At 53.5% G+C, this 23,643-nt stretch overlaps 9 protein-coding genes and 1 pseudogene across 9 annotated transcripts, besides 20 other annotated features; 9 read left to right on the top strand and 1 right to left on the bottom strand.

Annotated features, from left to right (window-relative positions):
- Positions 1–12,016: part of a sequence feature (areas not merged during assembly with more than two copies in the genome that could not be assigned to a particular haplotype) that runs on past the window's edge.
- Tc00.1047053510377.439 (mucin TcMUCII, putative) lies at positions 476–1,111 on the top strand (the record flags this gene model as incomplete). The annotated part of the gene is made up of 1 exon (XM_816221.1): positions 476–1,111. One exon carries the CDS (start codon positions 476–478, stop codon positions 1,109–1,111), a length of 636 nt encoding a protein of 211 aa, XP_821314.1.
- Positions 895–1,002: a microsatellite.
- On the top strand, positions 1,679–3,013 carry Tc00.1047053510377.430 (mucin-associated surface protein (MASP), putative; the record flags this gene model as incomplete). The annotated part of the gene is made up of 1 exon (XM_816218.1): positions 1,679–3,013. The coding sequence occupies one exon, from the start codon at positions 1,679–1,681 to the stop codon at positions 3,011–3,013; it is 1,335 nt and encodes a 444-aa protein (XP_821311.1).
- Positions 1,958–2,071: a microsatellite.
- Positions 4,727–5,923, top strand: Tc00.1047053510377.420 (surface protease GP63, putative; the record flags this gene model as incomplete). Its single annotated transcript, XM_816217.1, has 1 exon — positions 4,727–5,923. The coding sequence occupies one exon, from the start codon at positions 4,727–4,729 to the stop codon at positions 5,921–5,923; it is 1,197 nt and encodes a 398-aa protein (XP_821310.1).
- Tc00.1047053510377.410 (mucin TcMUCII, putative) lies at positions 8,183–8,833 on the top strand (the record flags this gene model as incomplete). The annotated part of the gene is made up of 1 exon (XM_816216.1): positions 8,183–8,833. The coding sequence occupies one exon, from the start codon at positions 8,183–8,185 to the stop codon at positions 8,831–8,833; it is 651 nt and encodes a 216-aa protein (XP_821309.1).
- Positions 8,599–8,721: a microsatellite.
- Positions 9,094–9,279: a sequence feature (A-rich).
- Positions 9,666–9,699: a microsatellite.
- Tc00.1047053510377.405 lies at positions 10,357–11,319 on the top strand (annotated as a pseudogene).
- Positions 11,444–11,929: a mobile genetic element.
- Positions 11,605–11,626: a sequence feature (AT_rich).
- Positions 12,017–12,756: a sequence feature (heterozygous, Esmeraldo-like haplotype).
- Tc00.1047053510377.400 (mucin TcMUCII, putative) lies at positions 12,727–13,371 on the top strand (the record flags this gene model as incomplete). The annotated part of the gene is made up of 1 exon (XM_816215.1): positions 12,727–13,371. The coding sequence occupies one exon, from the start codon at positions 12,727–12,729 to the stop codon at positions 13,369–13,371; it is 645 nt and encodes a 214-aa protein (XP_821308.1).
- Positions 12,757–12,810: a sequence feature (areas merged during assembly that could not be assigned to a particular haplotype. This can correspond to areas where the two haplotypes were merged or to regions with more than two copies in the genome that were merged during assembly.).
- Positions 12,811–13,574: a sequence feature (heterozygous, non-Esmeraldo-like haplotype).
- Positions 13,159–13,259: a microsatellite.
- Positions 13,575–19,327: a sequence feature (areas not merged during assembly with more than two copies in the genome that could not be assigned to a particular haplotype).
- Positions 13,650–13,714: a sequence feature (A-rich).
- Positions 13,920–14,717, top strand: Tc00.1047053510377.390 (mucin-associated surface protein (MASP), putative; the record flags this gene model as incomplete). The annotated part of the gene is made up of 1 exon (XM_816214.1): positions 13,920–14,717. One exon carries the CDS (start codon positions 13,920–13,922, stop codon positions 14,715–14,717), a length of 798 nt encoding a protein of 265 aa, XP_821307.1.
- Positions 14,280–14,377: a sequence feature (CT-rich).
- Positions 14,979–15,006: a microsatellite.
- Positions 18,629–19,321, top strand: Tc00.1047053510377.370 (mucin TcMUCII, putative; the record flags this gene model as incomplete). Its single annotated transcript, XM_816213.1, has 1 exon — positions 18,629–19,321. One exon carries the CDS (start codon positions 18,629–18,631, stop codon positions 19,319–19,321), a length of 693 nt encoding a protein of 230 aa, XP_821306.1.
- Positions 19,328–20,239: a sequence feature (heterozygous, non-Esmeraldo-like haplotype).
- On the top strand, positions 19,891–21,249 carry Tc00.1047053510377.350 (mucin-associated surface protein (MASP), putative; the record flags this gene model as incomplete). The annotated part of the gene is made up of 1 exon (XM_816212.1): positions 19,891–21,249. One exon carries the CDS (start codon positions 19,891–19,893, stop codon positions 21,247–21,249), a length of 1,359 nt encoding a protein of 452 aa, XP_821305.1.
- Positions 20,100–20,198: a sequence feature (CT-rich).
- Positions 20,240–20,534: a sequence feature (haploid, Esmeraldo-like haplotype).
- Positions 20,535–23,643: part of a sequence feature (areas not merged during assembly with more than two copies in the genome that could not be assigned to a particular haplotype) that runs on past the window's edge.
- On the bottom strand, positions 22,143–23,018 carry Tc00.1047053510377.340 (uncharacterized protein; the record flags this gene model as incomplete). The annotated part of the gene is made up of 1 exon (XM_816211.1): positions 22,143–23,018. The coding sequence occupies one exon, from the start codon at positions 23,016–23,018 to the stop codon at positions 22,143–22,145; it is 876 nt and encodes a 291-aa protein (XP_821304.1).

Below are 23,643 nucleotides of genomic sequence, written 5' to 3'. Positions count from 1 at the left end.
CTGAAGGCAACCGAATTATTTTTGTGATGAATATTGGCTGCACTTCCCGTGGACCATCAATTCACGTGGTGTGCGGGGATCATTCCTTTTTAATTGTTACTTTGCTGTTGTGTTGCTGTGTGCGCTGCAACTCCTCTTGTGTGTGCGTACCCTCCGTGAGGGGTGCAGACACGACGGACCGCTCTCGCTGTATGTGCATGCGGTGGAGTCTTGTGTGCCGCTCCTGTTTGCTTCTCCCTCCTCCATCTGTGTGTTGGTGTTGCGGCAGGGCTGAGTGTGTGTGTGTGCCTGTTGCCGTGGATTGGAGTGTGTGTCGTGCGTGGTGTGCGGCGTACGGTGCATGCCTGGCTGCTGCCCTCTCCTCATGTGGTGTGCCCTCTGTGTGTGTGTCTGCCGCACCTCTCGTCTCCCCTGTTGCTGTCCATGTCCCTCACTGTGCAGATCAGCTCCAAACCACTGAACGACCACACTCACGATGATGACGTGCCGTCTGCTGTGCGCCCTGTGGGTGCTCGCCCTGTGCTGCTGCCCGTCCGTGTGCACCTCAGAGTCTCCGGAGAATGTTGATGATTCCAGGACGACGACGAACACGACAACACAGCCACCAACCGCTAACGGGCCGTCTGGCGCTGATGAAAGCGTCAACAGTCGTTCTTCTAATTCAGAATCAGGACAACGGGTGGAAGGTGAGTCAGGGTCGCCAGGCACGGGGGCCACTGCGGGAAAATCGGCAAATAGTGCGCCAGAGACACCAGGCTCTACCGGTCCGGAAAAGCAATCAAATGAAGCTTCCAGTGCAGTACAGTCAAATGGTACGAACGGTGCGACAGAGCCACCAAGTCCCACGGATCCTTCTTCAGACAAAGCAGATCAGGGAGTCGAAGCTTCTGCCGAGACGACTACTACAACTACGACAACGACAACTACGACGACAACCACCACCACCACAAAGGCACCAAGTATTACGACTACAACAGAGGCTCCAACCACGACGACCACCACCGCACCGTCACGTCTTCGCGAAATCGACGGCAGCCTCAGCAGCTCTGCGTGGGTGTGTGCCCCGCTGCTGCTCGCCGTATCCGCGCTGGTGTACACCACTCTGGGCTGAAGAGGTGTATGAGGGCTGTGCGTGCCAGCACTCAACCACGGGGATTTGTGTGCATGTCCACTGTGCTCCGATGTAAATAAATAAATGAGAGAAAATAATGATTGTGTGTTTTGCTTTGTTTGCTTCTGCTGCCCTGCTGTGTGCTCCATGTTGCTGCTCCCTGTATCCGTCACGTTGAACGCATCCCAGACACACTCATATGCACGACACGCATACAGCTGTTTGCGTGGACGCATGTTTGCGTGGACGCATGTTTGCGTGTGGATGCATGCACACTGGCGCCATACTGTGCGGCTCCTTTTATTAAATTTTTTTGTTGCTTTTTTACGTGTGTTTTTAATTGTTTTGTTTTTCTTCTTTTCTTGCTGATTAATTACTGAAGGACTGTGCATTTGCCTTTTTTTTCCTCCCACTGATTCCAACTGCCTCATGGTGTGTTGCTGCTGCCATTTGTCACTGTGCGGTTGCTTTGGCGTGGCTGTGTGACTTGTCTCTCCCCTTTTGCTTTTGCTCTGCGTTGACGGGGAGTTAGTTTGTGCTGAAGGCTACACGCAAGTGACAGGAGTGATGGCGATGATGATGACTGGCCGTGTGCTGCTGGTGTGTGCCCTCTGCGTGCTGTGGTGCGGTGCCGGATGGGTTTATGCGGGAGACGTCGAGAACAACGCGGGGGAAGGTTTCATGGCGTCGGGAGTTTTGGGTGTGAATCGGTTGCGTGTGCCAAGCGTATGTGGTAAGGTTGCGATCACGCTGCCCTCGCGTATGGTCTCGTTCATCACCGCCGCTGAAGCCTCGACTAACGATGATGCTTCTGGTATTATTGGAGGTAATCCAGACTCACCTTCAGGTGCTGGTGCTGCTGCCGGTTCTGTTTCTGGTGGTGCAGGTGGAGCTGGAGGTAGTGGAGGAGGCGGTGGAACTTCTGGTGGCAGTGGCAATTCTGCTGGCGGAAGTGACGGTAACAGGGACACAACTGAGGATCATCCAGGTGTTGGTGGTGGTTCTTTGCAGTCTCCTCCTTCAGTTGACCCTAATTCATCTCGCATTCCCAATGAGGTTGGTGAGTCACAGAACACAGAAGTTTCTTTATCCACTGAGGAGGCGATATCTCCTGAAGCAGCTGCGGAGTCGGGACCAACAGCGTCTCCAGGGAATACACCACCCAAAGTGGAGACAGCGGATAAATCGAAACCCAACGAAGAAGAGAAAGAGCTCTCCGTCACACAAGCAGCAGCACCAATTTCAGTTAATGGTGAGGCTTCAACTGGAGAACAGAATCAGCACAATGATGTGGGGAAGGTGGACCATTCCAGCAACCAAACACCACCGCCAGTACCGCCATCGGCGGTGACAACACCAGCTCCATCAAAAGAACCGGCACCTCCAGCAACAGAACCATCACCAAGCGATGGAAGCATACCAGCACCAAATGTCCCACAGAATGCAAAAGATCAAGAACAAAAAACGTCAGTGTTAACAATTAAAATGGAGTCCAATGCACCGGAAATTCCTTCAGAGGATAATGTGGTACAGCAACAAGGTCAAAACACAACCACAGAGGAATTGATGGAAACTTCATCTCGCGGCAGTCAAGCGGAAACAACGACATCATCCATATATACAAGTGGCACTGGCGAAGCCCAGAGTACGGCGGATGCGGATGATGCTCAACGGCCCAACCCCAGTGAATCACAGAACGATCTTGAAGGCAGTGATACCAACAATTCTTCTAAAACAGATGAGGTAGCACCTCAATCAGCAATAACACTCACCACCGCTCAAAAAAATGGTACGACGACACCTGGTGACAGCGACAGCAGCACCGCGGTCTCCCACACCACCTCCCCTCTTTTTCTTCTTCTTCTTGTTGTTGCGGCTGCTGCTGCGGTGGTGGCCGCGTGAGAGTGAGGGAGAGAGAGCCGTGCACCGCCCGCACACACAATTGTCCTTCTCTCTCACTCTCTGTGTGTCCCCTTGCATGGACTCTCGCCCTCACCTCACCCCACGAGGCACACACATAATGTGCCCATTGTATATATGCATGCACACCCGTGCATGCCCGTTGGTGCTCTCTTTTGCACCACACGCACCGCTGCCGTCCTGCCTGGCTGCATGGGCGGAGCACCGTAACTGTTTTTGTTTTTATTTTCATTGCATTGAGTGGGCGACCTCTCTCTCTCTCTCTCCCTGTGTGTGTGTGTTTTGCTTCATGGGAGCAATGAGAGAGTTTGTGCGCTGGTCGTCCCACGCTTCGGCTTTGTTTTTTATTGTTTTATTTGTGTTGTGGTTGAGTGCACGCATTCCGCGTGCTGTGCGTGTGTGTTGATATGAGTGATTTATGTGTGTAATATTCGCTTGCTTCTATATGCCGTTGCTATATTTGGACTCTCTTGTGGCGCACAGCTGCTCTGCAATTATAGGCGCTGACAAACACACAATCACAAGCACACACACGCCACGTCGCACACAAGTGTGCTGCCCCTGTACTGCTAGAGGAGCTCTCGGCGCGCTTTGGAATGTCGCAGCGGGCACCATTGGACTCGGCTTGTTGGCGCCTGTGGCTGCCTTTGGCGACGTTCCGATCCGCTCTGTTGGAAGTGCCGGCGTGGTCGTTGGCCGGTGGAAAGAGAGCAGCGGCGGACACGGTGACCTCTACGCAGTGAGTTCACAGTAACTTCCTTGGCCAGTGGCAGTGCGGATGGAACTGTCATAATTATCGCACCGCCGGCACGCTTGTTGTCGAGTTCCCCGAAAGGAGAGCAGTGAAAGGAGGTCCGTCCGCATGACTCTTTGCATCTCCGCCTCAGGGCTGCGCATCACAATTGGGGTTGCCGTGCGGTTATGCAACAGGGTATGATCTGCTGGGAGAGCGCGCTGTGCGATGCTCCTGCACCTGGGACTGGTGCTGTGCCGTTGGCGGATGTTGATTGGCCGGTCACACAAATATTGCGACACCACGAGGAGAGCAGACCAAACACTCCGCGTGGAGGGAGCGTTGCGGCTGGTGAGGACTCTGTGCGACGGTGATGGACGTTCTCTCGACGGCGGATTGACGGTTCGTGTATTTGATGGAGTCGGTGCGCATGCTGTGTGTATGGCCGCCTCTGTGGTCTCCTGTTACTCCGCTGCGTGGGCCGCATTCTGACGCATTACTGGTCCAAAGCCATTTTGGTTTTCTTACTCTTCTTTTTCCTTTGTTTCTCTCATCCCGCATCCAGGCTGCACTGCTGCTACTCACAAGAAACCAAGAAATGCATTTACTCAAGTCATGCGCCAGCCACGCCACGACACGCTGCTTTTCCCACTGGTGGTGTTGCTGCTGATGTGCTGCGCCAGTGGGTGTATTGCCGTTGCACCCGCCACACAATACCGCTTTGGGTTTGACGAGATGATGAGGGGGAACGGCCCGCTGTTGACTGCGGTGGTGCGTGAGGTGCCGCGCAAGGGACAAGGCGCCATGCAGGCGTACACCGTCGCCACACAGGATGACGACAGTGGCTGGGAGCCGATCCGCATTGCGGTGTCCACGGAGGATCTGGAGAGAGGCACGAACAAGAGGAAGTACTGCGAAGAGGGAGAGGATGAGTGCCACAATGCCTTGGGGCACAGGGTGTCATGCAAAGCAGAGCATTTCTGACGGAGGAAAAGAAACAATCGCACACTGGAAAGATTCTCTTCGGTGCCGTCAAACTGCACGCTGAGCGACTACTTGTGAAACCCACTGGTGGGACGATAACTTTACCGAGGGCTATGAATGGACCGTGCAGCCGCTTTACGGTTCCTACCAGGCACAAGAGTGACGGTGTGCCGAATGCAGATTTTATCATCTACGCTGCTGCTAGGCGATCGGGCACGGATAGCAGGGCTGTGTGGGCGGCCACGTGTAACACATTGACGGATCTTCGCTCCTACATTGGCGCCATGAACCTTGACCCGAAGTACATGACTGACACGGCGTGGAGTGTTCGCGTTGCCGCACACGAAATTGCGCATGCACTTGGGTTTAGCCAGGAGAGCATGAGAGAAAAGAGTCTGGTGAAGAAGCGAGAGAGAAGTGTGCGTGGGACGCACCGCAGGATGGTGGCAGGGAAGCACGTTCAGGAGAAGGCGAAAGCGCAATTTGGTTGTAAGTCTCTCGAGGGCATGGTGCTGGAGGACGAAGATGGCCCTCGGGAAAAAGCGATGCTTCACTGGAAGGGACGCCACGCGCGGGACGAGCTGATGGCTCCCGCAGTCGGTGCCGGCTACTACACGGCTCTGACGATGGCGGTTTTTGCGGATATGGGATACTACCGCGTGAATTGGAGCATGGCGGAGCCGATGAGCTGGGGCAGCCGCAGTGGCTGCGACTTCCTGGAGAAGAAGTGCAATACAACCGATAATCTTGCCGCCAAGTATCCTCACATGTTTTGCGACGCTAAAGACACAGAGACGCTTCGCTGCACCTCCGACCGCCGTCACGTTGGGACGTGCACCGCAAGCATCGTTGAGGACAAGGGGAGTCTGGTGGATAAGGACGTTTGCCCTGTCGTATCTTCCGAATTTCACGAAATATCGTCTGGGACAACGTACAGGACGTGCTCGGACGAAAATGTGGATTATCTCCGTGGGTCGCTGACTGGCGGCGGCTCGTGGTGCCTGGACGCGGAATTACTGGAGACGAAGGACGGTGATGGCCATGAAAGCGTCAAGGGAGTGTGCGCGCAGGTGTCGTGTGAGGAGGGCACAGTGAGGGTGAGGCACCTCGGCAGCAGTAGGGTTCAGCCTTGCCCTGAGGACACTGACATCCCAGTGACGTTGAAATATTTTTAGAAAGGTGGGAGGATCAAGTGCCCCACGTACGGCGAGGTGTGCACCATTGCCGCGAACGGCAGCAGTCTTGTCATTCCGAGTGCGTTGGTGAGTGGACAGGGTGACGAGCAATAGGAGGAAGCAGAAGAGTCTGCGGTTGCTTCAGGGTCGCCTTCTCCGGAGGATACTCGTCCACAGTTGTCTCCTGTGGCGTCTGGTGCCTCCATTGAGAAGGAGCCTCCCGGTGCTTCGGCTGCGAGTGTCGCTGGTGGTGGCCTTCATGCCGGTCCGAGGGGTGATCCGGGGGTGCGGACCGAAAGTGGGGACAACACTCAGCGGCGAGGGAGGAGACCTGGCAGTGGAAGCGAGGGAGCCAACAGAGCCTCTGGCCCCGACGCTTTTTTTTTGCGCCATCACCCGGCGAGGACGTTGCACGAGCGGAGGGCGACCCGCGGGCGGATTGCCCAGCGGTGATTCCCAGTGCGTCCGCGCCTGCCACTCCGATTCCGTCCGTCAACAGCGACGATTTTCAGACGATACCCGATGCGTTGGTACAGCAGGCCGACAGTGATGGCGGTGTGGCTGCTGCTACTGCTGGCCTCATTCCCTTTGTGCTTCTTGTTGTGGTCGCTGCGGCGGTAGTGGTGGTGCCTCTTTGAGCAGCCGCGGCGGCTGGGCGCAATCAAACTGCGGCAGGGCGACAGTATTTACTTTGCACATTGGCCCCGCACTCAAGATGTGCAAAGCCGTAGCAATAACACTATAATACACTCACTGCATTCCCGTGTCCTTCTTTGCTTGCGGGTGATGGGCAAAATGATAGGCCTTTTATTGCCTTGTTTGTTATTCTGGGAAAAGGTGTTTTTGTTGCTTAGAGGGTCTAACTTCCGTGAAAACTGTGTGTGAACGAAGTAACATGGAGAGAAAAGACAGTTCCCAGCACCACATGTATACACGCGTTTTTTGTTGCGGTTGGGACGAGGGGAAATCACCGTACTTTAATCATGAGCAAAAAGTAAAGGAAATGTGCTCCAATGGATGCGGGGTCGTGCCAGTAGCTGTTTCTCTGAAGGACAGGGACGACTGCCTCTGCCTCCGTAATTGGTGCATGCGGCTTTATCTTTTACAATTTTGTTTGTTTTTGTGACTTTGCTTTTTTTGTGCGTCATTGCGAGAATGTGGACCTCAAATAATTTCTGTGCTTCGGCTTTTAATCTGTATGCGCCCTTTTTATTTTTCTGCCTTCCCAATTTTTTGCATCCGTTTTTGATTGGCTGTGTGTGTTTCGGGTGCTCTGCTGCACTGTGGGTAGTGTGTCTTAATTCCTTCTGTCCCTGCTGTTCTGATTGTGAAAAGACGCTGTGGGTCAGGGTGCATGGCTCCGTGGTTGCGGCACTATTTGTTGTGATTGCATTGGGGCAGCCCCGACAAGACTGCCAACGTGTGGCTCTTGGGTGTCTCGTTGGGCTCTTTTCCGTCTCCTGCGCGATGGACTCCCGTCGTCGGCGCACCCTTTCGTGCAGTGGCGTCAGCGCAACAAGGTGGCAGTTTTGTTGTTGCTGCTTCAGCTGTTTTGTGTTTCCCTCTGGTATTGTGAGGTGCAGGTGTCGGATGTGGCGGCAATGAGCCGAAGATAAGGAAGGAGGAGGATGGTGCGTGCGTGCGGGAGGACCCTGCGGTGTTGGAGCGGTGCGCACTGTTTGCGGGCTTGATGCGTCCCTTTGGTGCATGGCGTGTCTTGGTGTGTCCTTCTTGCCGTCTGTGGTGCCAGCCGGCTCTTCACGATTGTGGCAATGGCGTGTTGACAGCTGTGTTTGGGTTGGCGTTGGCTGTTCCACCCTCTGGGGCTACGAGGGCGGATGTGTCACAATGAGCGACAACAATCGCGCACGACGTCTGGTCTGCAGGCAAGTGACGCACCGACTGCCGACGTGGCGCGGCCCTCTTGTTTTTTTCGTCCCTCTGGTAGACTACAGTCTGATGTCTAGCCGTAGTGGTCTCCTCTTTTCTCGCTCCTTTTGTGTGTGACCGCATGCACTGACCACAACAATTGTACAACACAAGTATTACAGAGTGCAGGTTTGTGTGTGTGCCTGCTGCCGTGGATTGGAGTGTGTGTCGTGCGTGGTGTGCGGCGTACGGTGCATGCCTGGCTGCTGCCCTCTCCTCATGTGGTGTGCCCTCTGTGTGTGTGTCTGCCGCACCTCTCGTCTCCCCTGTTGCTCTCCATGTCCCTCACTGTGCAGATCAGCTCCACACCACTGAACGACCACACTCACGATGATGACGTGCCGTCTGCTGTGCGCCCTGTTGGTGCTCGCCCTGTGCTGCTGCCCGTTCCTGTGTGCGCAAGAGGCTCCGACGGATTCCTCTACGACGACGACGAATACTAATACAAAGACACCAAATGGAACAGAATTACAAGTCTCCGATCCGTCAGGGAAGCCAAGTAAGGAACCCGCTGTGGAACAAGAAAAATCACCGGTTATCGGTCATTCGGGGTCGTCAGGTTCGGGGTCCGGTGGCGGCCCTGGAATTGTTGATGAAGATGGAAAAAGTTTCACCGGCACGTTAAGGCAATCAGTTGACACGACCGAAAAGCTACAGAGTGAAGGTAATAACGGCATGACAGGATTACAAAGTAGCACGAAACCATCCGCAGAACAAGAAAAAAAGAAGGCTGAAGATGCTTCTGAGACGACGGCAAAGATTACCACAATGGCATCAACCACGACCACAACGACAACGACGACAACCACAACTACAACACAGGCACCAAGTACTACGACTACAAAGGCGCCAACCACGACGACCACCACCCGCGCACCGTCACGTCTTCGCGAAATCGACGGCAGCCTCAGCAGCTCTGCGTGGGTGTGTGCCCCGCTGCTGCTCGCCGTATCCGCGCTGGCGTACACCACTCTGGGCTGAAGAGGTGTATGCGGGCTGTGCGTGCCAGCACTCAACCGCGGGGATTTGTGCGCGTCTACTGTGGTCTGATGTAAATAAATAGGGGAAAATAATGATTGTGTGTTTTGCTTCATTTGCTTCCTCTGCCCTGCTGTGTGCTCCGCGTTGTGCCCGACATCCGTCACGTTGAACGCATACCAGACACACTCATATGCACCACAACTGTTTGCGTGGACCCACTGTTGGGTGCTGGTTCATGCACGCTGGAGCCATTTTGTGCATCTTTTTTTTGTTTTGTGTGTTTTTACTTTTTAAACTTACTTTCTTTTTTTTTTTTTTGCTGTTGTTTTGTTGTTACTTGTTTTTTGTGTTGATTTTCCTTGTTTTTTACTTCCTTCGGGGCGTTGTGAGTTTTTTTTCATTTTTTAATTGTTTATTTTCTTTAATTTTTTCTTTTTCTTTTGTTTACTAATCTTTTGCTCCACCATCTCTTTTTTTTTTTGCTTTTGGGGGGCAATCACTATGGACGGTTTTTCTTTTCTACTCTTCCCTCTTTTAATTGTTTCTTCTGCACTCTTCCGGTGAGGGGTGCCGTGTGTTTCCCGCCCAACTGCTCCACTCGCACACCCACCGACACGCTCATGACGACGGCCCTGTGCGCCTCGCCTGCTGCACGCATGAGGAGGGGCCGCGACGGACGGCGCGCTGAGGGAGCCGTGACGTGTGGGCGTGCGACGAGGGCCTGTGGGGCGGAGCACACATTTCTTTCCCTCTTGTTTTGTTTTCTTTGCGGCCAGGGCGGGCAGACACCCGCAGCGCCACACACACACAGCCACACCCTGCCGCCGTGTTGTTTTCTTTTTTTTTTTGTTCTTCTTTTTTTTTTTGTGGATGGGTGTGTGCTGCCACCGTGCGTGATTGTTGAGGTTTGGGCCGCACCGCATGTACCGCTGCCATCCAGCTGTGCCTCTTGCCGTCCTGATGTGCCTCCCTGTGCTTCTTCTTTTTTCAGCTTCTCTAGCAGACACCCACACACATAAGTAGTTGCAAAATGCTCCGCAGGAATGTTCTTGGTAACGAGGGACGTTGGCTGACGTTCCGTGCTGAAATGATGACGCGGCTGCACGATGGCCTTCTCCGGCGATGACAGTCGCTGTGTTCTCGGCACACACATCCACACACTCTTCCTTGTCTCTCTGTGGGGGTGAGTGCGGCAGGAGCGTGTTCTACGGCAGCGGCAGCTGGTGTCTTGGAGAGGGACGAGGCGCCGAGGAACAAGAGGGCGAACCTGCTGGACGCGATTACGATGGCGGATGAAAGCTGTTTCGTTGCCTTTGCTTCGTACATTGCTAAGAATGCGCGGTGTCGCTGCCTGACGGGATGCCTGCACTCGGCACCCTTCGAGGCATTGTGTTGTTTCATTCAGTGTGATGTCACAATTATCATGGCAGCACCTCCCTCAACGGCTCTGAGTGTGGCAATACGAATGACGGCAAAGAGAGCGATGAGGATTATGGGTGAGGACTTGCACCGAGGGGCGGATTAATTGCGTGTCTCGGCACACGAATCCCAGGAGGGTTTGAATGCCGTCCCCACAATTCCCGGCCTTGCGGAACCGTTGGCTTTTGCGTTGTCACCCACCGCAATTAGTGCCCCATGCGTTGAGGCTGATCCATTTACCGTGGAGTTCACGCAGAAGCTCTCGAGTGGCTGTGCTGCTGGTCCTGCGTTGGCTCTTTCGCATGTATCTCAGCGTTGCCTGGCGTGTGATTTGATGTCTGTGTTGTCCAGGCCGCCGCCTCCAGTTTTCTTTTTGTGCCCAATAGGAAACACTTTCCGTTGCGGTGGATATTTATTTGCGTGGCCGTCGATGCACGTGACGATGCTCAACGGGTGTGTCTTTTGTTTGGCGGGCACGAGGGAGACTTCGGTGTGTGCCGACGCCTCCGCGAAAGTCTTCGTTGACGGATCGAGGCGAAAATAAGGGAGGTCTGTCCGCTGCATCTCTCAATGCAGCTGCGGGGCACTCCGGACGCACAGAGTGAATGGATGGATGCCGCGCAGCTGGGGAGACCAGTTTTCTTCTCCGCCCTCCGTTGCCGGGGGAATCGAGAATCCACAGCGTCACTGCCACCTGCATTTTACTGCTGGGGATCGACTGTTCTGAAGTTGCCCGTCTAATGTGAATCGCAGCGTCAGTGCAAAAAGACGCTTTCACGCATTGCGAGTAGTTGCTCCAGGCTTGAGCTCATCAATCTTTACGGCAGGGAGCAATGCATCTTGGTGGCCGGTGACGTTCAGACGAGTTTGTTTCACTTCACCCGCCTCGTATTTGTGGGGGACACTGCGCATCGATTCTCCCCAACAGTCCCACCACCTTCACTTTCCCCCGCCAACCGCTGCCATCTGCTGACGGTACAGTTGTTTGGCTCCGCCAATAATGCGCTTTTGAAACTTCCTCTCCGCACTCTGCAGGATTATTGCCGTGGAGGAGTTGATGGCATATGGTGCGGGTGTGGCGTCGACAGAGTCATCCACGCATTGTCTTAGAAACATGAATTTGAGTTGTGTCAGTCACGCCGTGTTTTCCTTTTCTTGCTGGGAGTCTTGTGGGTGTGTTTGAGCCCTTTTAGGAGCCTGTGTAGAGAATGGTCGCGGGAGAGCTGGCTGCCTTAATGAATGTATATATATGTATATACACCCTGATAGAACGAATATACACTTCTTTACGACACTTTTCTACCGTATGAGTTTTGGGAAGGCCACGACTTTAAAGAGCCGACAGCGGCCGGATAATTTTTATTTTTATTTTAACCATCGCACCCACCCCCTTTTGGTTCCCACCACGCGGCGGTGTCTTGTGGCTGCAGGACCCCAAAAGTCTGCCACGTCGCAAGTAATAAATAAATATATGTATCCTATCCGAATAGAGTGGGCGGGCCACGATTGTGGCTAACGGATGGTATGTATATATAAACATGCATTTATTTGCCTCGTGTTGAACTTTGAGGATGCGGTGAACCCACTCTTATTCCGTTGATCCCTCACTTATTTCTATCTTGTATGGTTTCTATTATTGAGAAACTCAGGATTCGGCCAGCGGCCCAGAAGATTATTTTTTATTGTAACACTTTACCAGCGAAGAGCAGGAACAACACAAACCGAATTGTTGGCTGCACCAACACAAGAAACATTCACAAGAGGAAAATAAATAATAATTGTGCACCCTGCAGAAATCCCCAACACACGACCCAGGCATGAGGGTTTGCCCTCCGCAAAAACAAAACAACGCATGCAGACATCTGCCAACATCCAAACAGAAACACAAATAAATGGTTGCTTGCTTTATGCCATTCCCTGCGCTTATTTTTGCGTGTGCGGCTGCTGCTGCGATGGTTGCCGGGCCTGCATGAAGTGGTGTGCGCTGAATATGAACGAAGGCCGAAGGCAACTGAATTATTTTTGTGATGAATATTGGCTGCACTTCCCGTGGACCAACAATTCACGTGGTGTGCGGGGATCTCTCCTTTTTAATTGTTACTTTGCTTTTGTGTCGCTGTGGGCGCTGCACCTCCTCTTGTGTGTGTGCGTACCCTCCGTGAGGGGTGCAGACACGACGGACCGCTCTCGCCGTGTGTGCATGCGGTGGAGCCTTGTGTGCCGCTCCTGTTTGCTTCTCCCTCTTCCATCTGTGTGTTGTTGTTGCGGCAGGGCTGTGTGTGTGTGTGCCTGCTGCCGTGGATTGGAGTGTGTGTCGTGCGTGGTGTGCGGCGTACGGTGCATGCCTGGCTGCTGCCCTCTCCTCATGTGGTGTGCCCTCTGTGTGTGTCTGCCGCACCTCTCGTCTCCCCTGTTGCTCTCCATGTCCCTCACTGTGCAGATCAGCTCCACACCACTGAACGACCACACTCACGATGATGACGCGCCGTCTGCTGTGCGCCCTGTTGGTGCTCGCCCTGTGCTGCTGCCCGTCCGTGTGCACGGCAGAAACTCGGGCGGATGTTAATCAAGATAAAGATTCTTCCCAGACCACCACGACGACGTCTACGACGAAGACAGCGGATAACAAAAAGGTTATTGTTCAACCTGATGGAAAAGGTTTTAGTTCATCTTCCTCCGCTGCAGAGGGACTACAAGGGAAGGATCAGTCAGGGTCATCAGTTTTGGGCCCCGTTGAGGACGAGGGAACGAAAGCCGGAGACGGTCCAGCTGCGGCCACTCCGGAAAAGCAATCAAACGACCCGAACAATGTGGTACATACCGAAGGTAAGAAAAGCACGACAGGGTCACAAACTGGTACGAGCAGTTCCACGGAAAAGGAAGATAATAAAGCCGAAGATGCTCCCACGACGACGATGACCACCACAACCAATACAACAACGACGACGACCACTGCGCCAGTGGCACCAAGTACTACGACTACAGAGGCGCCAACTACAACGACCACCCGCGCACCGTCACGTCTTCGTGAAATCGACGGCAGCCTCAGCAGCTCTGCGTGTGTGTGTGCCCCGCTGCTGCTTGCCGTATCCGCGCTGGCGTACACCACTCTGGGCTGAAGAGGTGTATGCGGGCTGTGCGTGCCAGCACTCAAAGCCACTGGGATTTGTGTGCGTCTACTGTGGTCCGATGTAAATAAATAAGAGAAAATAAGTAATGATTGTGTTTTGCTTCAATTGCTTCCTCTGCCCTGCTTTGTGCTCCATTTTGCCCCCCTGTATCCGTCATGTTGAACGCATACCAGACACACTCATATGCTCAACATGCACACTACTGTTTGCGTGGACGCATGTTTGCATGTGGATGCATGCACACTGGCGCCATACTGTGCAGCTCCTTTTTTTTTAAATTTTTTGTTGCTTTTTTACTTGTGTTTTTAATTGTTTTTTTTTTTTTTTTATTGCTGATTAATTACTGCAGGGCTGTGTATGTGCTTTTTTTGCCCTTTCACTGATTCCAACTGCCTCATGGTGTGTTTGTTGCTGCTGGTGGGCCGCTATTTGTGACTGTGGCGTGACTGTGTGACTTGTTTCTCCCCTTTTGCTTTTTGGTTTGCGTTGACGTGGAGTTAGTTTGTGCTGAAGGCTACACGCAAGTGACAGGAGTGATGGCGATGATGATGACTGGCCGTGTGCTGCTGGTGTGTGCCCTCTGCGTGCTGTGGTGCGGTGCCGGCGATGGTGGATGTTCTGAAGCAGCTCCAACCCTTCCGGGTACTGGTGTGTCTGGTGACGGCAATAATCTTGAAGGTATAAACAACACAACTGATGGCGTTGGAGGAGGTGGCCCAATCGGTCAACAGGCAGCGTCACAACCAGCAGCACCATCATCGGTGCCCGTACCGGGAGCGGAAGCGGAATCGGCACCAAAAACCGGAGCACAAGCATTAGGACCGGCAGAAGAAACGATAAAAAAAAATGAAAAAACGGAAAACGGGGAAAATGAGGAGGGGAATCAGGATGCGGATGAAGAAGATGAAGGGGAAGATGAAGAGGAAGTGGAGGAGAAAGTGGAAGAGGAAGTGGATGATGGCAAGGAGGAGGAGGGAGAGGAAGAAGAAAAAGATGGTACCAGCACTACAAAGAGGATTTCAGCGGTCGGTCAGGAAGAGCCAATTTTATCTTCTCGTGTGGAGGAAGCATCGAATAAAACAAAACCCCAAAGCACTCAAACAACTGGCGACAAAGATCCAGCAGCTGATGGTGCAGTGACACAAGAAGAAAAACAAAATGGAAATAAAGAAGCCAATCCGAAGGAAACACCAGTCGAATCCACCGTAATGAAAACCACAACGGCGACGACTGGCGAAAGTGACGGCAGCACCGCGGCCTCCCACACCACCTCCTCTCTTTTGCTTCTTCTTCTTGTTGCGTGTGCGGCTGCTGCTGCGGTGGTGGCCGCGTGAGAGTGAGGGAGAGAGAGCCGTGCACCGCCCGCACACACACTCGTCCTTCTCTCACTCTCTGTGTGTGTCCCCTTGCATGGACTCTCGCCCTCACCTCACCCCACGAAGCACACACATAATGTGCCCATTGTATATATGCATGCACACCCATGCATGCCCGTTGGTGCTCTCTTTTGCACGACACGCACCGCTGCCGTCCTGCCTGGCTGCATGGGCGGAGCACCGTAACTGTTTTTGTTTCCATTGCATTGAGTGGGCGACCTCTCTCTCTCTCTCTCTCTCTCTCCCTGTGTGTGTGTTTTGCTTTACGGGAGCAATGAGAGTGTGCGTGCTGGTCGTCCCACGCTTCGGCTTTTTTTATTGTTTTACTTGTGTTGTGGTTGAGTGCACCCATTATTTCTTTTTTTTTAATTGGTGGATTGCTTTGACTGCGGATTCTTAAAATTTTCCTTGTGTGTTATTATACTGTTCTTTTCTTGATGAGAGAGTGTCAGTCTTTTTTTTTTTCGTGTCACGCTACCAAGTTTTTTTCCTCGATATAAGCCGTGCGTCATTTGATCGATGTTACTCTGCTGCCTGCATTGCTTTTGGTTCTGTTATTGATGATCTCTGCGATGTGATTTGTCGGCAGGTGTCTTGCTGTCAGCCTGACGTATCTCTTCGTTCCTTGACGATTTGTTGCGTACCGACGCCGCGTGGGCGTCTCTGGTGACAGTGAAGGACGCTTTTCTCAGAGTGCAGGATGCGTCGCGGGTGTGCGGCGTCGTTTGTAAGAACCGATGGGTGACCATCCGCATCCAGGCGTCATCAACGGACTGTGAGGACAGCATAAGGCACTGCGGCTTCTTTTGGTGTTGCACAAAGAATTCATTGGACGGTGCGTTTGTTTTCAATCTTTTGCAGCTTTTGTGGATGAAGGTGGGAGGTTGAGGGCATGAGGACTGAATTCATTTGAGTGGCTGCGTTCCGTTGAGTTGCGGCCAGTCGTGGCACTCTTTTGGGGTTTGGCCGCTCGTCTCATTTGTTTACTTCCCACCGCGGCACGTGGATAACACTGATCCGAGGAACATTTGTTTGGCGGCGTGTGAGCTGCTGCCGTGCGTGGTGCATGGACTATGTGATTGTGTGGGGAGGTGCATTGGGGTGACGAATACTTCTGTTTGGCGTGTCGCGGTGTGTCGGAATGATGTTCGGATGACATGTGGAGGGTGTTGTTTGTGATTTTTGTGTCTTCTCTGGTGGAGCCGACATGTGTGCGGGGATTGTGGCATTGCTGGCTGACAGCTCCACGTCACTTTTCGGCATTCCTGGATGTGCTGAGGGATGACGGCTGGCGACCAGCGTGTTGCTGCTGCTGCTGGGAATAAGTGCATCGGGAATAAACCATTTTCTCTTTTCCGTGCTGGAGCCGATGAACTGGCACGAGGGCACCGGCTGCAGGCTGCCTGCCAGCACGTGTGAGCAGCGGATCCATGCGCACACAGACGCTCATCGCAAGAGCTTGTGCGATCACAGTGGCCTTTTGTGGCGTGCTTTTGTGGGCGTCAGCCCATCGAAGAATGTGTGAAGCAAACGGCTGACTGCACACGAGGAAAATAGGTGCGTGCACTGTGCCGTGTTTCAGCGTCGATGGCAGGGCGGCAGGAAGCCCGTGCTGGCAACTGAGATCATTGCGTCGCGAGGGATGTCGCTGTTGATTTTGGATCGTCGAGGGTGAAATGATTTTGCTGCTGCCCGTGTGTGTGGCCACTCCGGCAGAGGGCGGACACAAAATGGAGGGATGCAGGCGCTGCGTGTGTGTGTGTGCAGGTGCCATGCAACAGCGTCACAACAAACATGCTGCGACTCGGTGACCCTCACATCGTTGTGGTCCTCACGAGCAGCCCAGGCACGGCCCACTTCGATGCACTTAGTGGACGGAGTGAGGCATCTTTTGAGGCGCCGCAGGGAACAGGATGTGTTGACGCAGCCACGACGTGCATGGAGTGTCACGATGGCACAGTCAGCTGTGGCTGGTGGAATATTTACTTTTCGAAGGCAACAGAGAGGGAGAGCTGCTCCTGCTGCTGGCGTCGTTGCTGCCTCTTGTGGCCTCCCATGCCGATTATTGTCTGTCCGCTGATCATGGGTGGCATGCCTCCACTAGTGGCGTCGTCTGCAGGCATTCCACAGCACCAGTGAAACACACATCACGTCGCATGCTTTGGCTGTGGGTATGGTGTCGTGAGTGCAGCCGGCATTATTTTGCCCGATTCCTTTTCACTGCTTTGCGACAAATAGATGCGTCGCCGCCCGAGTCATTCACTGCAGCTCCGTGTGTTGTACTGCCAGCACAAGACTCTCCTGTTTTCTGACGCCTGGCTGACAGTCAAACACCACTGCGTTGGGACATGCAGGGATGTGGACTGCCGCTCACGGTGTTGGGCACCGCTGTTTGGATGCGGCGGCCACACGAGCGGATGTATTGTGGCACAATGAAATGCGTGAAATACGCGGAATCACAGCGGCTGCAATAATATCAGCGGTGTGGCACCACGGAATATGTGAGAGGGTGATGCATGATGAATCACAGTGGGCGGCATGCGAGGGAAGTGCACCGCGACGGAGCGTCATCCCGCCCTCAGCCTGCAGGGGAATGTGCACCCACAAAATATAAGGCCGAGACACCACCAAACACACATGCCCTTCCATGCACCAATAAACAGGAGCGAAGGTGCGTTCTGGTGTGTGGGAGTCCACTCACATATTTTCATTTCCACCACAATAAACGGTGAGGAATCAGGTGCCACGGCAACGAAAGGAAAAACAAACATCTATTGCAGCACTTTACCAGCGAAGGGCAGGAACAACACAAACCGAATTATTGGCTGCACCAACACAAGAAACATTCACAAGAGGAAAGAAAAATAATAATTGTGCACCTTGCAGAAATCCCCAACACACGATGCAGGCATGAAGGTTTGCCCTCTGAAAAGACAAAAACAACGCATGCAGACATCTGCCAACATCCAAACAGAAACACAAATAAATGGTTGCTTGCTTTATGCCATTCCTTGCGCTTATATTTGCGTGTGCGGCTGCTGCTGTGGTTCCCAGGCCTGCATGAAGTGGTGTGCGTTGAATATGAACGAAGGCCAAAGGCAACTGAATTGTTTTTGTGACGAATATTGGCTGCACCAACACAAGAAACATTCACAAGAGGAAAAAAAAATAATTGTGCACCCTGCAGAAATCCCAATACACGACCCAGGCATGAAGGTTTGCCCTCTGCAAAAACAAAACAACGCATGCAGACATATGCCAACATCCAAACAGAAACGCAAATGAATGGTTGCTTGCATTATTCCATTCCCTGCGCTTATTTTTGAACGTGCGGCTGCTGCTGCGATGGTTGCCGGGCCTGCATGAAGTGGTGTGCGCTGAATATAAACGAAGACCAAAGGCAACTGAATTGTTTTTGTGATGAATATTGGCTGCACTTCCCGTGGACCAACGATTCACGTGGTGTGCGGGGATCTCTCCTTTTTAATTGTTACTTTGCTTTTGTGTCGCTGTGTGCGCTGCACCTCCTCTTGTGTGTGTGCGTACTCTCCGTGAGGGGTGCAGACACGACGGACCGCTCTCGCCGTATGTGCATGCGGTGGAGCCTTGTGTGCCGCTCCTGTTTGCTTCTCCCTCTTCCATCTGTGTGTTGGTGTTGCGGCAGGGCTGTGCGTGTGTGTGTGCCTGTTGCCGTGGATTGGTGTGTGTGTCGTGCGTGGTGTGCGGCGTACGGTGCATGCCTGGCTGCTGCCCTCTCCTCATGTGGTGTGCCCTCTGTGTGTGTCTGCCGCACCTCTCGTCTCCCCTGTTGCTCTCCATGTCCCTCACTGTGCAAATCAGCTCCACACCACTGAACGACCACACTCACGATGACGACGTGCCGTCTGTTGTGCGCCCTGTTGGTGCTTGCCCTGTGCTGCTGCCCGTCAGTGGGCGCGACAGAGAGTAGTCAGGTTCCAGTTAAGGAAAGCCCCACTTCTTCGGTTACTCAGCTACAGGGAACTGGTGTTTCAGGGGCAACAAATACTTCCACGACGTCAATTCCAGCAGTTCCGGCCGCGGCGTCACCGGGAAAAAGTGAACGGTCCGATACGCAAGGGGCTCCAGGAGCGGGACAAGCTCCGCAAGAAAATCCAGGTGGGGTGACCGCTCCGGCAGGAAGTCTAGATCCAACAAGTACGGTGTCTATTACAAAAGAGGGGTCAGGTGGGTCCGGTAGTTCAGGGAGTCCAGGTCCGGTGGCCGATACGGCACAGAAAAATGGTGACAACGATACGACAGAATCAAAAAATGGCAATAATCCATCCACAGACCAAACAAATACGAATGCCGACGATTCGGCCGAGAAGACCACGGCGGCTACTACCACTACAACGACAACCACGACGACCACCACTGCGCCGGAGGCACCAAGCACTACAACTACAGAGGCGCCAGCTGTGTCGACCACCCGCACACCGTCACGTCTTCGTGAAATGGACGGCAGCCTCAGCAGCTCTGCGTGGGTGTGTGCCCCGCTGCTGCTCGCCGTATCCGCGCTGGCGTACACCACTGTGGGCTGAAGAGGTGTGTATGCGGGCTGTGCGTGCCAGCACTCAACCGCGGGGACTTGTGAGTCTCATTTGTTTTCCTAATTAATAAATAAGAGAAAATAATGATTGTGTTTTGCTTCACTTGCTTCCGCTGCCCTGCTTTTTGCTCCTTGCCGCTCCCTGTATTCGTCATGTTGAAAGAATCCCCGACACACTCCTATGCATGGCACGCACATGACTGTTTGCGTGGAATCACATTTGAGGATAGGTTCATGCACACGGGAGCCATACTGTGCAGCTCTTTGTTTTTTGTGTGTTTTTACATTTTTTACTTCATTGCTGTTTGTTTACCTGTGTTTTTTTTTAATTGCTTCGTGTGTTTTCTCTGTTTACTTGCTGCGGGGCGTTGTGTGTGTTTTTGCCCTTTCACTGATTTCAACTGCCTCATGGTGTGTGCTTTGCTGCTTCTGGGCTGCTATTATTTGTGACTGTGCGGTAGCTGTGCGTGGTGTAGTGGTCGTGTCTTTATTTTTTTGCTTTCACTCTGCGATGACGGGGCGTTAGTTTGTGCTGAAGGCTACACGCAAGTGACAGGAGTGATGGCGATGATGATGACTGGCCGTGTGCTGCTGGTGTGTGCCCTCTGCGTGCTGTGGTGCGGTGCCGGCGGCAGTTTTGCAGATGAGGAGAGGGCAGGTCTTGGAAGTGGTGGTGGGCCTCCGCCGGAATCACAAGAACTTGAAACGTCTCCACAAGTCACGCAAGGCATAAGAGATGGAACTGGAGGTGTTAAAGTGAAAAAACCTCCAGAGGATGAAGTTGAAGAAGAAGAAGATGAAGATAATGATGATGATGAAGGTGCAGGGACTGATGAAGAAGAAAAAGAGAAAAGTAAAGAAAAAGAAGATGCGCAACAAACCAGAAAATCCAAAAGTTCATCGAAAGAGGTAGCTCCACTAACGATACCAAAAGCATCTGGTCTCGGTGAAGCCGGTGGTGGCAGTCCTTCTGGTGTTGATGGTGTTGGCTCGAGTGAAAGTTCTGACGGAAGTGAGGATTTGAATTTGGAGGTTTCTGGTCCTGTCGTGAACTCTCCGCCTCCCCTTCCCAATGCTGCTGCTGGTGGTTTGCAGAATACCGACGGTGCTTTATCGCCTCAGAAGAACAATTTCTCAGAAACAGGTGTGCATTCAGGAAAGACGCCTCCAGCACCCTCACTGCCCAAATCACAGGCACCCGCGATGCCAAAACCAGAAGCAGAAGAGCAGTCCTCCACTGAGCAGGACACAGAAGATAGTCCAGACACAGAGGAGGTCACAACCGGAAAAGAGAACGTGCAGAATACTGTGGAGACGGGAATTCCTTCCAGGTCGTCGTCTGCCGCCAGCAAACCACCCGTACAACAAACAACGCCACTATTAACACAATCACCGGCAGCACCATCACCAGAAAGATCAGCACTGGCACCATCAGAAAAAAAATCAACACCACCGAGTTTTTCAGCAGGAGAAGGAAGCCGTAGGGCAACAAACGTCGCACAAAACTCAAAGGAAGAAAAGAATGAAAAATTGCCGTCAGAAAACGAAACGGAGTCCAAAGCAGTGGAGCAGCCTTCAGGGGATGATTTGGCAGAGCAAGACAGTCCAGCGCGAACAACAGCATCACCCATCCCCGCAAATAGCAGTGCCGATGCCCAGAGAAATGCGGATGCGGACAATGGCAATGCTCAAGCGCTTAAATACGAAGGAACAAACAAGAACTCCGAAACTGGTTATACAAACCTTGCTTCTACAGCCGGTGATGCAGCAACACAAACAGAAAAAGCACTCGCCGACGCCAAAACGAATAATACGGTGACGCCTGTCGAAAGTGACGGCAGCACCGCGGTCTCCCACACCACCTCCCCTCTTTTGCTTCTTGTTGCGTGTGCGGCTGCTGCTGCGGTGGTGGCCGCGTGAAAGTGAGTGAGAGAGAGCCGTGCACCGCCCGCACACACACTTGTCCTTCACTCACTCTCTGTGTGTGTCCCGTTGCATGGACTCTCGCCCTCACCTCATCCCACGAGGCACACACATAATGTGCCCATTGTATATATGCACGCACACCCATGCATGCCCGTTGGTGCTCTCTTTTGCACCACACGCACCGCTGCCGTCCTGCCTGGCTGCATGGGCGGAGCACCGTAACTGTTTTGTTTTTATTGCATTGAGTGGGCGACCTCTCTCTCTCTCCCTGTGTGTGTGTTTTGCTTTACGGGAGCAATGAGAGTGTGTGCGCTGGTCGTCCCACGCTTCGGCTTCTTTTCTTTTTTTGTTTTGCTTGTGTTGTGGTTGAGTGTACCCATTACCTTTTTTTTTTTTGAATTGGTGGGTTGCTTTGACTGCGTACGCCCAAATTCTCTTTTTGTATTTTTTCTTTTGAGATATTGTCAGTGTTTCTTATCCGTGTCAAGCCATGAAGTGTCTTCCTTCACGTAAAGCATGTGTCGGTTGATCCACGTTACCCCACGGTCTGCAGTGCTGCTGGTGCTTCTGGTTGTGCCGGCAGGTGCTTTGCTGCCAGCCTGACGTACTCCTGCTCCTCTGATAAAGCGATGCGTGCCGACAGGGCGAAGTCGATCCCGGCTGTGGTGAGGGACGTGCCTTTTGGATCTGAGGGTGCGTCGCAGACATGCACCGTCATTGGGAGGAATGGATGGGCGCCCATCCGCATCAATGTGTCGACAAGGGACATGGATGGTACCAGGAAGTATTGCAGCTCAGAGCGGTATTACGCAATGAATTCATTGGTGGCAATTGCGAGTGTGAAGGTGACTTTTTTCTATGCTGAGAAAAGGGAAATGTTTGTTTTGTTATACTTTGCTGCCACTTTTCGTTAATGGCCTGCGGGCTGTCCGTAGCGATGCGGCCAGTTTTTCCGTCTTGAACGATGCTGTCGTGCGAGAGGGTGTTCCCAAACAGTCGGATGCTGAGTTTTCGAGGACGGCGGCATTCCCACAGCATGTGCGGCAGGGCCTTCCGTGGATTGTCGGGGGCTCAGCGGCTGGTCGGGGTTGCAGTAGCGGAGGAGTGGCTGAAGGGCTACGGCTGTCATTGGAGCTTGCAGAGGTGCGTTGTCCGTTTTTTGCTCGTTGATACGCCTGACATTTTCGGTAGTGACCTGCGCGTGAGGCACTTGTTGGGAAGACCGTGGAGCTGTCGCAGAATCCACATGTGAGGCCTTCTGCAACGATTGGAGTGCCAGGGTTGGTGCGTCGGGCGTGTGCCTTCATATTGTGGACGGACGAGAAGACGCCGCAGCAGCTTGGGCAGGGCGACGTTGATCTGCTGCTCGTCATTCTACGAGGAGGTGCCGTCGACACGCCAGGTGGAGGTTCCGGAGGAGGTCGGGGTGGTCCTGCCTCTTCAGTGTGAGGAAGGGACGGCACCACCGACATAAAGGGTTGCTTGTAATGTGCAGGGCGCGTGCCGGTCTGCCGAGGAGTGGGCAGGAGGACGTCCATCAGCCGCTTGTTGGTCGGCAAGGAGTGGCGGTGCTCACGTCGGGAAGAGGTTCCGGTGGAGGCGGAGCACAGACGCGGCCCAAACAGCACCGCAGCACAGCCGATCCCAGAGGGCAGGGACGTGGCGCTGCCATGCCTCGGGGTATCACAGGCCTTGGCTCGAGAGGGCACCAAGCTGTTTCGCACGGACCTCTGACAGCATGGAGAAGCCACGGCGGAGGGCATAATTGCGGTCCTCCCGTTTGCGGAGCACTTCAGCTCGGGGCAGGCTGCCGCTGCAACACACTCGGACTGCTACATTCCGTCCGTCCAGGTTCCTGTGGGACTGTCACGGCTGCCGCTCGTACGGTGCCTCGGTGCATCTCCAACCATGCGGTCAAAGCGGCCAGAGACGTTGCACACGCCGAGGTGGAAGCATCACAGTCAGCTTCACGCAGGGAAATGGCGACATGTTTCCGTCGTGGCAGCATGCCTGCCTGTCGCGGGATGCCGTCCTCCGTCCCTGCAGTGTGGGATGGCAGATGGTGGTCCGAGTCCATGTAAACGGGTGGACGTCCAGTGGGAGACACGCAGTACGCGTTGCGCAGTCACGTCGGGAAACGAGACGCTGCAGCCGCTGTTCCACGTTGCCTGTGCCGGGTCGTCGGACAGCTCAGAGTCCATGCCGCTTGGGGTGGCGGCGAGGTCCTCTCCTGCCGTCGTTGATGGTGAGCAACCGTCCCGCGGCTCATGGTGTGAATTCAGGTCGCAAGTAACCGCTGCGAGGCCTAAGCGACGAATGTTGCTCGCAAAGTGAGCAGTTTGAGCAACTGCCGTGGGAAGGCTGCAGAGGTTCACCAAGTACATGCTG

This window comes from Trypanosoma cruzi, genomic scaffold (assembly GCF_000209065.1).
Source record: "Trypanosoma cruzi strain CL Brener 1047053516725 genomic scaffold, whole genome shotgun sequence".
NCBI classification, from domain to species: Eukaryota; Euglenozoa; class Kinetoplastea; order Trypanosomatida; family Trypanosomatidae; genus Trypanosoma; species Trypanosoma cruzi.
Note: the sequence above shows the minus strand (reverse complement) of the source record. Positions and strands in the feature narration are given on the sequence as shown.